Below are 11636 nucleotides of genomic sequence, written 5' to 3' on the forward strand. Positions count from 1 at the left end.
GGAAGTGTGCTTGTCCTGTAATGGCGGCTGGCTTGACGCTGTTAGCTTAAACTTCATGTGCCAAACTCTGACCGCGGAGCCGCCAGAGATCATGAGACGGGCTGGGCGGCGGAAGCCTGAGGACACGACCGGCGGCCAGGCCGTTACCCCGACTTTACACCGACCTGCCGCCGCTCTCGCTGCTTCTCAGCCCGCTGAGGTCGAAGCGAGCTCGTAGATCAGAAATCAACTTGTGCCGGAGCGCGGAGCGAACCCGGTCTGACAGACCGGACCGGTTCTTTAGTTTGTGAGTTGCTCGTGGTTTGGCCGTCGCGGCGCCATGCTGACGGTCTGCCTGCACAGAGCTCTCCGTCCGGCCGTGCAGAAGTTCCCGGCGGCGCGGAGGCTGCCGGGGACCGGGCGCCACACGCCGAGCTGCGGGATGGGCACACACGGGAGGAACGAGCCGAGGGAGCCGCTCAACTCCCCCAAGAGGGCGAAGGAGTTCATCTACCGGCTGCAGCCGAAGGAGAGGACGTGTTTACTGCGGGAGCTGCAGAGCTTCGAGTCCATGGCGATAGCTCAAGGTAGGAACGGGTCAAAGGTGGAGGCTCGCAGGGCGCGCTGTGATTGGACCAGGGTTACCTGAGCAGGTGGAGCCGGCACTCACACCTGCCCCAGTGACTTCCGGGTCAGCTGACTACATTAAAAGTCTGACCTGGGACCAAACATTTAAAGACATTTATACATAAACCACAACATACAAGAATCTGAGAAAAAAGTTCCAAAACAAACAATAACACAAACATAAACTCATGGATCTGAAGTTTGATCCCTCAGACATGTGGCTTTCATCTGTTTTTAATGTACTTTAAAGCCACGGTGTGGAATGTGTGTGTCCCCCTTGTGGCAGTGAGAGTAACTACACAAACACTGAGCTCAGGATCTTCTCTGGCAGTCATCAGTTACACACTTTCTCTGGAACTTTTCTGGTTTCTGCTCTTTCTTTGTGGATAAGAGTGATAGGTGTGTCTGTGTGTGTCTGTGTGTGTGTGTGTGTGTGTGTGGTTCCTCTTTTGAGTCACACGGGTTTCCTCTGTTTGCTTGAAGGAAAAGTCTGAATGACGGTGACTGAAACGTCTGAGTAATCTCTCCTCAGTGTCTGAGGACACAGATCTTAAACGTCTCGTGGTGCGTTCACTGTCAGGCTCCTGCAGTTCAAACTGTAAAGAGAAGCAGCGCTGCACTCCTCGTCACTTTGTTGTGCGACTCTCCGTGTGTGTGTCTGTGTGTGTGTGTGTTATGTAAGATGCTGATTTGTTGCAGACTTTCTTCTCTGAGTGGATTCAGGCTGTTTGCTGGGAGTGTTCTGCTTTGAGCTGCAGGTCCACACCCACTCATTATCTGACAGTTGTGTAAGAGAGTAGTGGCTGCAGGTGTGGAGAGCCACGACCGAGCTGATCCTGGTCCAGTCCAGTAACCCTGGACCCCTGTGTGTGTGTGCAGAGCCAGGGGGGCTCTCTGTGAACGCAGAGGTGCCTCTGATCATGTGTATGTGTTCTTAAAGTGTTCCAGGGTTCTGTCCTCTGTGGGCTCGGTCCACAGTACGTTATGATGACACCGTTCTATGCGGCGCCGTCCTCCATGTAAATTAGAAAGTTTCGCTCTGAGTCTTTGCTAACGAGCCGCCTCCTTCTCCTCTGTACTTCTCCCACTAACGAGCTGAAGGCCGTGACGGCGAGCTCATTAAAACCTCCCTGGATGTCTCCATGTGAGAGGGTGTGACCACACAGTGTGTGTGCATGTGGACTTTACAGTGAAGCAGCTGCAGCTGCTGGAGTCAGTTAGGAGACTGACACACTGGAGAAAGTCATTCCAGCTAGAGTAGGATTGAGCCCAGACAGCCTTTAAGCTGGATGCGTTCAGACCTATTTTCAAATCTGGCTAACACACACTTGTGTCCGCACTCAATCCGGCTTCATCCAGCGTGTTTGGAGGACAGTTTGCTGTCCTCCAAACCACTAGGTGGTGCCTCGTAATATACAGAGTCCGTTCACGTCGCGGTAGGACCGCGTGTGCGCATGCGTCGTGCGGTTTTTTGTCCCGTGTCTTGCCCCGTAAACCGGAAGTAGCATGTCGCTAGCCGGATTCGCGAGCCACATTTGCGCCAATCGGCTTGAAATCAAACTGGATACAGCCGGATTCGAGGTGTTCACACAAAAAAACACATCTGGATTGATCTGGATGCGGCCGAAGCCTGCTTAAGCCACATTTTTTTCCCCAGTGTGAACGGGGTATTAATCAGCTGATCGATTAATGAGATGATGAATCACACGGTGAATCAATCAGCGATCACTGAGCTGAGTGTCTTTAAGACGCATGCTAACAGCTAAGATGAAAACGATGTGTGATTAGTAACTAACATTGTTTTTGAATTTTGTGGATGTTTAAGAACAGATGACGCTCTGGGTTTCTGCTGGAATTGAAGCGGCTCCTCTGAATGTTCAGGCCGTCACACGTGGTTTCCTGGTGTCACGCTCCGTATGAAGCTGCAGAGATGTTCTGTTCTGTTCTGTCTGCTAACAGGAAGCATTCATGTCTGAGAGCAGCTGGCACCAAAAACGGTCCAGAAAAATCAGCCTGTTGAGCTGCAGCTGGTCAGGTGTAGCTGTAGCCTTTAGCTGTTAGCCTTGTAGCATCAGCTAATAAGGAAATCAACAAACAGTAAGTTAGCTGGGTTAGCAGCCAGCTGCACTCATCCACTCAGACACTGTTTAGCTAATGATAACAGCGAGCTAAGCTAAGCTTAGCCAGCTAGCTGTGACTTAGCCACACTGTTGTTATGTAGCTTTGTCGACTTTGTAATACATGCTAATCAAAGAACCCAAAAAGCACAAGCTAGCTCCAGATGAATGCGATGCGCTCACCTGCTCAGACGAACCAGCAGAGCAGCTAGCTGCAGCCACAGCCCTGCCTGTCAGGCCTCACACTGACTCATAAGAATTAGCAACTGGTAGGCTAGCAGTGTAGCAACGGAGAGCCCTCATTAGGGCTGGTGATGAAAACATGCGTTCATTAATTCAGACTGTGTGTGGATGCTCTGTAATTGTGGGGATTTGAATCTGAAATCTGAAATGAAAGCATCAGCTGCTCATTGCCAGCTGAGTGTCTTTAAACAGGGAGCAGATGGCGCTCATCACAACGGCCAAATTAAAATGAGAAGATTAAAATGGTCTTATTTGAGCTGCCGTCTTCCTCTTCAGTCTGAGCTTCAGGTCCTGAGTGTGGTCACCTCAGGCGGAGCAGAGAGAGGTCGGCCTCCTCCACAGATGAACTGGTAGAAATAAACCGCCGCCGTGGACGGACACCTTTATTCTCACACACGGGGACGCCCGTTCAGCTCAGGGACAGACTGCCTGTGAAGTCCTCCCTCTGTTCTGTCCCCGCTGTGGCTCCTCTCTGTGCTGAGAACATGAACAGACCATAATAGACTCCTGAAATTAATTCAGACAAATAAAACAGTCTGCAGGGAGTTAATTAGCACGCCTCCCCAGCCGCCGCAGCACCACGCTATTTCTGTTTGTGTTCATACAAACAGCTTTTATCACAGCGTCCCGGTGGGGGGACTGTGGACTGTGGACACAAACATTCCTGCTGCAGAGTTTAACTCATCAGCTGCAGATCAGCTGAGTGCGGCTCTTTGACTCTTGACTGAAACCTGAGCTGCTCTGTAAATCAGCTCAGACACTGTGTCCTCGTCTCAAAGTGAACAGAGAGCTGACGGTGTGAGATTATATGAAAATACGCTGAAGGGTCGGCAGATTATTAGGCTCTGTCTCTAACTCAAGAAGGGTTAAAGAAGCAGAGCGACAGCCGCTATGAACCCGCAGCATTTTCTTCATTCCTTCTCTGTCCGTCCATGTAGCACTCGAGAGCCCGGCATGCGATGCACATGCACAGCGTGTACACAGTTATCGAAGCATTATGGAACTTTTGTCATATTTTTATTGAAAAAAGTTATTTCACGATAATTATCGTCATCATTTTTATCACCCAGCTCTAATTCGAGCACTCGGATCACGCAAAAATGTCGAACCCAGGGTCTCTTGCGCCCAAAACACTGATCATCCCGCTACGCCACGAGAGAATCATTAAAATCGTTCAGCCCTAGATGGATGGGTGGATGGGTGGATGGGTGGATGGGTGGATGGATGGATGGATGGGTGGATGGATGGATGGATGGATGGGTGAATGGGTGGATGGATGGGTGGGTGGATGGATGGGTGGGTGGATTGATGATGGGTGGATGGGTGGATGGGTGGGTGGATGGGTGGGTGGAGGATGGATGACAGATGGATGTTACAGGGCGGTCCAGCCCCTCTCTGTCTGCAGGCTGACATTCAGACCAAGCTGAGTCCAGGTCCCTCGGTGGGCAGCGGTCTGCCCTGCCCTGATCCTCACAGGCTGATGGTTCCTCTCTCCCCGTCTGTCAGGCTGAATGAGAAATGTGCAGATTTCACTGTAATGTAATAATCCATCATAATGATGAATCTGATTCATTAACAGCGCTGGATGGGCGGAGCTTCAGCTCCAGGAAGTCCTCAGCAGTAGGAAGCTGATGGAGCTGCGTGGTTCTGTTCATGATGTTTACGTTTGCACAGGTTTGAGCCTGTTTTTCAGAATAAAAGTAAACCTGCTGAACACCGCCTGCACCGTCAGCATCAGACCCCTGTAGAGAAACTTCCTGGATGGATGCTGTTGCTAAGCGATACTGTGGATCAGAATTTGTTGCTAAGCAACGTTATCTTGTCCCAGGAGGCAGAAGCATCGGTCAGAGCCTCGGCTGAGTCTCTTTACCTGAAACACTGGACTGAAGGATGTGAGGAGTGGTACCGGTCACACACACACACAGGTTATAAAGTGAAGCACTCAGCAGGTTAAAGCCCGGCTGTAGTTGGTCCGTGTCCCAGAATGCACTCTGCTCCTCTGGCGCTCCTCTCTGGAGTCAGTCGGAGCTTCCTGAGGGAGCTCGTCTCAGCAGCCTTCTCCTCTAATGAAAACCCGACCAGAGGACAGCATGGACGTCCAGCTGTGAGACGGTTATACCGCTCGCTGTGTGACTGCTCTGCTCTTATCACTAACACTGTTTGGCCACTTGGGGGCAGCAGAAGAAATCAGCTCTCATGTTTTCCTGAGGGGAAAACCCGCTACATGTCTGTCTGTTAGCACGATGCTAACGGCTAACTGAAGCTTTCATTCACTTTAATGCGAAGCAGTCACATGACCAACATTCAGAGTGTGTGTGTGTGTGTGTGTCTGTGAGTGAGTGTGTGTGTGTGTATTTGTGTCTGCGTGTCTGTGTGTCTCTGTGTGTGTGTGTCTGTGTGTGTGTCTGTGTGTGTCTGTGTGTGTCAGTGTGTGTCTCTGTGTGTCTCTGTGTGTGTGTGTCTGTGTGTGTGTCTGTGAGTGTCTGTGTGTGTGTGTGTCAGTGTGTGTGTCTGTGTGTCTCTGTGTGTCTGTGTGTGTCTGTGAGTGTCAGTGTGTGTGTCAGTGTGTGTGTCTGTGTGTCTCTGTGTGTCTGTGTGTGTCTGTGAGTGTCTGTGTGTGAGTGTCTGTGTGTGAGTGTCTGTGTGTGTGTCAGTGTGTGTGTCAGTGTGTGTGTCTGTGTGTCTCTGTGTGTCTGTGTGTGTCTGTGAGTGTCTGTGTGTGAGTGTCTGTGTGTGTGTGTCTGTGTGTGGATGTCTGTGTGTGTGTCAGTGTGTGTCTGTGTGTGTCTGTGAGTGTCTGTGTGTGTGTGTCTGTGTGTGTGTGTCTGTGTGTGCCAGCTGAAATCTTTAATGTCATGTGATCATATGATAATAAACAAACCTCTGATGTGTGTGTTTTTCCCTCAGAGACTCTGGAGCCGTCACCACCGACTGCATCCCAGATCAGATACAGTGAGAGACACAGACACACACACACTCACACACACACAGACACACACACACACACACACACACACACACTCACAGACACACACAGCGTGGTTCACTGCAGATGGAAGCTCTTTAGTTCTGGTTCTTTGGTCTGAACTTGGTGGAGCCTCCTCAGCTGCCGTCAGCTTAATGTCAGAAACATTTGGACCAATCAGGTTGAAGCTGGATTAACCTGTGCAGTAAATGAACCTGGAGGTCGCTTACATCAGGTCATGATGTTTATCTGAACACGTTATTTAACTCTTGAAGGGCCGGCGGGTTAACGCCTGTTTCCTGTGTTGCAGTTCTGTTCCACAACGCCCTGCCCTTCGTGGGCTTCGGCTTCCTGGATAACGCCATCATGATCGCCGCGGTGAGTGAAGTCATTGAAGCCGTGAGCCGAGCGTGCCGCCACTGACGGCGCTCTGCTTTGTCTCCTGCAGGGGACGCAGATCGAACTCTCCATCGGGGTCACTCTGGGCATCTCCACCATGGCAGGTAGGAGCGGCACGCCGTCCACGCAGTGACATCCTCAACCGATCGATCATTGATAGACTCGTTGATCAGAAACATTCTGCTCCGACATGAGACCAGTCCGTTCTTCTCTTGTCAAATATATGATCAGACGTACGTGTGATGATGTCACGTCTCTGTGGTCAATATGTGTATTTATTGATCGCTTTATTCATGGCTGCAGGCGCCACTCTGCACTCTCTGTTCTGACATCATAAGTGTGTCTGTGACCACACACAGACACACACTGTGTGGTCACAGACACACACTGTGTGGTCACAGACACACACTGTGTGGTCACAGACACACGTGTCAGGCAGAGAACCAATCGGCTGCTCGAGTCTGTCGCTGTACCTGCAGGAAGGGGAGAGCGCCTCCGTCACTCTGAGCGCCTCCGTCACTCTGAGCGCCTCCGTCACTCTGAGCGCCTCCGTCACTCTGAGCGCCTCTTTACGCCCTCTGGCTGCAGTTTAATGTGTTGGATGCTGCCGTCATGGCTCTGCGTCTTTATTACTCTGTGAACCCCCCCTCCACACACCAGTGTTAATTTTGTTGACGAATCATTTTCGTCATAGTTTTCGTTAACGACCTTTTTTTGCTGATAAAAATGAGACGATAACTAAATAAAAACTAACGCACGGTGCCAAAAACGAAGACGAAATGTATTGACACTTTCGTCAACGAATAAAAACGAGACGAAATTATTGATGGAGACGAGATCCAATCAGAGCAAATTTTGTTTGTGGAAAGGGAGGGACGAATCAGGAGACGGCGGCAGAGAGCCAATCAGAAGTGCTCTCTCTGTGTAAGGACGTTGCGCCGCGATGCTGGAAGAAGGCGTCCTCATGCATGGTAACACAACACAGGAGAAGAACAGACACACGGACACGTTTAATTTCAAGACAATCAAGACGGTTTACAAACCGTGTGGAGCGACTATCAGCGGTAAAAACAACAAACCTGAAGCGACATTTGCAGACGAGTCATCTTAACTTCCGTTCAAAGATACACGTGACAAAATCTATAAATGAAAACAGCGCTGATGGTTTTACAGCATGCGACCTGTTTCTAAGTTGTCACTGAAGTGTTTTGCTGTAGTTATGGAGGATTCATGAAGAAGGTCATGACTGAACAGTGTATTCAGGGAGAGCAGCTCACTGTTCACTGCTGCTTTTGTGAAAAGGTCATAGCAATTAAATAATTTGTTTGTTTCAAATAACACAAGTTAAAGCTGTGCCTGTTTTTATTGCACAATCAACCTTAAATATTTCATGAAAAATATATATCATAGAATTTTAGTCGACTAAATCCACGGCAGATTTAGTCGACTAAAATTCTTTGATATTTAGTCGACTAAAACTAGACTAAAACTTTAAAAATGTTGATGACTAAAACGTGACTAAAATCAAATGACATTTTAGTCACAAGACTAAAATAAAAACTAAATCCGAAATTGCTGCCAAAATTAACACTGCCACACACACACACACACACTGTGCTGCTACATCATTCCGTTTCCATGGATACCTGGCTTCAACAGGCTCTGCAAAGTGCATATTAGAGGCCGAGGACGGTCAGTAGCTGCTCGCCGCTGCCCGCTTGCTGCCTGAGGCGCCGCCTGCTTCCACTCGTCCCCGCTGCTCTGTGAGCGCACGGCGTTCACTGAAGGGTCCGGCTGGAGCTTCAGCTCCACAGGTTTAATGACCAGCAACAACCCCCCCCCTGTGAAAACCATGTTCATTATTCATATTCAAGATATGAAGGCAGCACAGGAGGCACTGCACTGACCTGTTTTCATTTCATGAGGAGAAGTTCAAGTTTTGAATATGTGAAGAAAAACACGTTTTTATTCTGACATCAGTCTGAAATTTAACAGAAAAACTCTTCTGACATGAGAGTTTGTGAAAAACGTTTTCTTCATTTTACCTTCGGACTGAATTTCTGGTGTCAGCAGCTGCAGAGCTCTGTGTGTGTGTGTGTGCTGCTCTGAATCTGAGCTGAGATCAGAGTGATGAAGTAAAACTTCTACAAGTTCCTGAAACGTCAGAAAACTAGAAGCACTAATGTGACGTGTGTTTAATCTGTGTTTCTTCTCTCTGTGTGTGTCTGTGTGTGTCTGTGTGTGTCTGTGTGTAGCTGCGGCTCTGGGAAACCTGGTGTCAGATCTGGCAGGACTCGGGTAAGCAGCATTTACTTTACAACACAATAAAGAGTTAAAGGTTCAGTACAATCAAACAGCTGCTCAGCAGCCAGCAGGACGCCATGATGGAGTCACATGACCAACACTGAGAGTCTGTCTGACCTGCAGCTGATCAATGAGGTGTGTGTGTCTGTATGTGTGTGTGTCTGTGTGTGTGTGTGTCTGTATGTGTGTGTGTCTCTCTGTGTCTCTCTGTGTGTGTCTCTGTGTGTGTGTCTCTCTTTGTGTGTGTCTCTGTGTCTCTCTCTGTGTGTCTCTGTGTGTGTGTCTTTGTGTGTCTCTGTGTGTGTCTCTGTGTGTCTCTGTGTGTCTCTGTGTGTCTCTGTGTGTGTCTCTGTGTGTCTCTCTGTGTGTATGTCTCTGTGTGTCTCTCTGTGTGTCTCTCTGTGTGTGTCTTTGTGTGTCTCTCTGTGTGTGTCTCTGTGTCTCTCTGTGTGTCTCTGTGTGTCTCTGTGTGTCTGTCTCTGTGTGTCTCTCTGTGTGTGTCTCTGTGTGTCTCTCTGTGTGTGTCTCTGTGTGTCTCTCTGTGTGTCTCTCTGTGTATGTCTCTCTGTGTGTGTCTCTGTGTGTGTCTCTGTGTGTCTCTCTGTGTGTATGTCTCTGTGTGTCTCTCTGTGTCTCTCTGTGTATGTCTCTCTGTGTGTGTCTCTGTGTGTCTCTCTGTGTGTCTCTCTGTGTGTGTCTCTGTGTGTGTCTCTGTGTGTGTCTGTATGTGTCTTTGTGTGTCTCTGTGTGTGTGTCTCTCTGTGTGTCTCTCTGTGTGTGTCTCTCTGTGTGTGTCTCTGTGTGTCTCTGTGTGTCTCTGTGTGTCTCTGTGTGTGTCTCTCTGTGTGTGTCTCTGTGTGTGTCTCTCTGTGTGTGTCTCTGTGTGTGTCTCTGTGTGTGTCTCTCTGTGTGTGTCTCTCTGTGTCTCTGTGTGTGTCTCTGTGTGTCTCTGTGTGTCTCTGTGTGTGTCTCTCTGTGTGTGTCTCTGTGTGTGTCTCTCTGTGTGTGTCTCTGTGTGTGTCTCTGTGTGTGTCTCTCTGTGTGTGTCTCTCTGTGTGTCTCTGTGTGTCTCTCTGTGTGTGTGTCTTTGTGTGTCTCTGTGTGTGTCTCTGTGTCTCTCTGTGTGTCTCTGTGTGTCTCTGTGTGTGTCTCTGTGTGTCTCTCTGTGTGTGTCTTTGTGTGTCTCTCTGTGTGTGTCTCTCTGTGTGTGTCTCTGTGTGTGTCTCTGTGTGTGTCTCTGTGTGTGTCTCTCTGTGTGTCTCTGTGTGTCTCTCTGTGTGTCTCTCTGTGTGTGTCTCTGTGTGTGTCTCTCTGTGTGTGTCTCTGTGTGTGTCTCTCTGTGTGTGTCTCTGTGTGTGTCTCTGTGTGTGTCTCTCTGTGTGTGTCTTTGTGTGTCTCTCTGTGTGTGTCTCTCTGTGTGTCTCTGTGTGTGTCTCTGTGTGTGTCTCTGTGTGTGTCTCTGTGTGTGTCTCTCTGTGTGTAGTCTTGCAGGTTATGTGGAGGCTCTGGTTTCCAGACTGGGGATGCAGGTTCCAGATCTGACGCCCAAGCAGGCGGACATGTGGCAGACCAGGCTGAGCTCCCACATGGTCAGACTGAGCCCGTCATGTGTCCATTGATCTGTGATAGTTCTGATCAATACGTCAGGTTAACCCCCCCCCCCCCCCCCTGCAGGGTAAGGCCATCGGCGTGTCCATCGGCTGTATCCTGGGGATGTTCCCGCTGCTCTTCCTGAGTGATGATGACGACGAAGAGGCTCCGCCCTGCGGTGACACGGCCTCCTCCTAATGAGCATCATCATCACGCCTCCATCTCACCTCAGACCTGAAGTTTTCGCCGCCGTCCTGCTCGGGCAGCGTCTCAGGCTGCTGATCCTTCGGCGTCGGTTGTGGCGTGGAGGTCTGTCGGGCGCCGCCTGAGCGGGACGTGAAGCGCTCGCCTGTCAGTCAGCTGACACTTCCTGTATGACACTATTGAAACGGACGGTTCATTTATGACGTTCTTCAGCCAACACTCTTATTATCTAAACACTATTTATCCAGATGTTCGTGTGACGTCGGCCATCTTTAAACTTCAGCATGGCGCTCTACCTCCAGGAGCGGCGTCTGTGTCTGCATGATGACCGGCTGCCGCTCCGCTGAATGGCTCTGCTCGGGGGAGGGAGGAGGGAGGAGGGAGGGGGGAGGGGGGAGGGGAGGGGGGGGGAGGAAGGAGGGGGGGAGGGAGGGAGGGAGGAAGGGGGGCGAGGGGCGTTCACCCGCACTGCATGCTGTTATTTTTAGTTCTGGACTGATGTGTGTTTTCCAGGGTCGCTCTGTTAGACACACACACACACACACACTCACACTCACACACACACACACACACACACACACACACACACACACACACTCCTGACTCACTTCCAGCCGTCTGTGTAATTAGTTCTTTAGCTTTTGTTTCATCACACTTGAAGCTCCAGATGGTCCAGAACAGCTCATATGGAGAGAACGTGGTTTAACATGTGACTTCTCTCTCTCTCACACACACACACACACACACACACACACACTCCATCACATGTCGCTCCAGCTCTGTCACAGAAGCCAGTCAGACAGGGTTACTGTGTGTGTGTGTGTGTTCATGATATTGTTGTCTGTTTTTAGACTCAGCTGCTGGATCACACTCCGTTTCCCATCATCCTCTCTGTCTGCTCCTCCTGCCAGTGATGTGCTGGTTTTTAATGTAACAGCTGAGTGTGTGTGTCTGTGTGTGTTCAGACTCCACCTGCTCCACGATCAGGATCAATGCGGAGGAATACTGATCTAATGAGGTTTTTCTATCGTCCCTGTTTGAGTTTGAGTTTTCAGTTTGTGTCCAGTTTGATAGAAGCATGTGAGCAGCGGTCTGTCTGTGTTGTGCTGCCATCTTGTGGACAGTCCTGAGCAGCAGCTGTGCATGGATAGGTGTGTGTGCAACATGGAAGGACACGGTGTGTGTGTCTGAAGCATTATTTAAGAACA

General features: G+C 49.9%; 1 protein-coding gene across 1 annotated transcript; it reads left to right on the forward strand.

Moving 5' to 3' along the window:
• Nucleotides 1-14: 14 nt before the first annotated feature.
• LOC114444456 (transmembrane protein 65-like) lies at nucleotides 15-10795 on the forward strand. Its single transcript, XM_028419030.1, has 7 exons — nucleotides 15-566; nucleotides 5874-5918; nucleotides 6242-6309; nucleotides 6380-6434; nucleotides 8586-8628; nucleotides 10118-10223; nucleotides 10309-10795. The coding sequence occupies exons 1-7, from the start codon at nucleotides 320-322 to the stop codon at nucleotides 10420-10422; spliced, it is 678 nt and encodes a 225-aa protein (XP_028274831.1). The 5' UTR covers nucleotides 15-319; the 3' UTR covers nucleotides 10423-10795.
• The last annotated feature ends 841 nt before the right edge of the window (nucleotides 10796-11636 follow it).

This window comes from Parambassis ranga, chromosome 2 (assembly GCF_900634625.1).
Source record: "Parambassis ranga chromosome 2, fParRan2.1, whole genome shotgun sequence".
Classification (NCBI taxonomy): domain Eukaryota; kingdom Metazoa; phylum Chordata; class Actinopteri; family Ambassidae; genus Parambassis; species Parambassis ranga.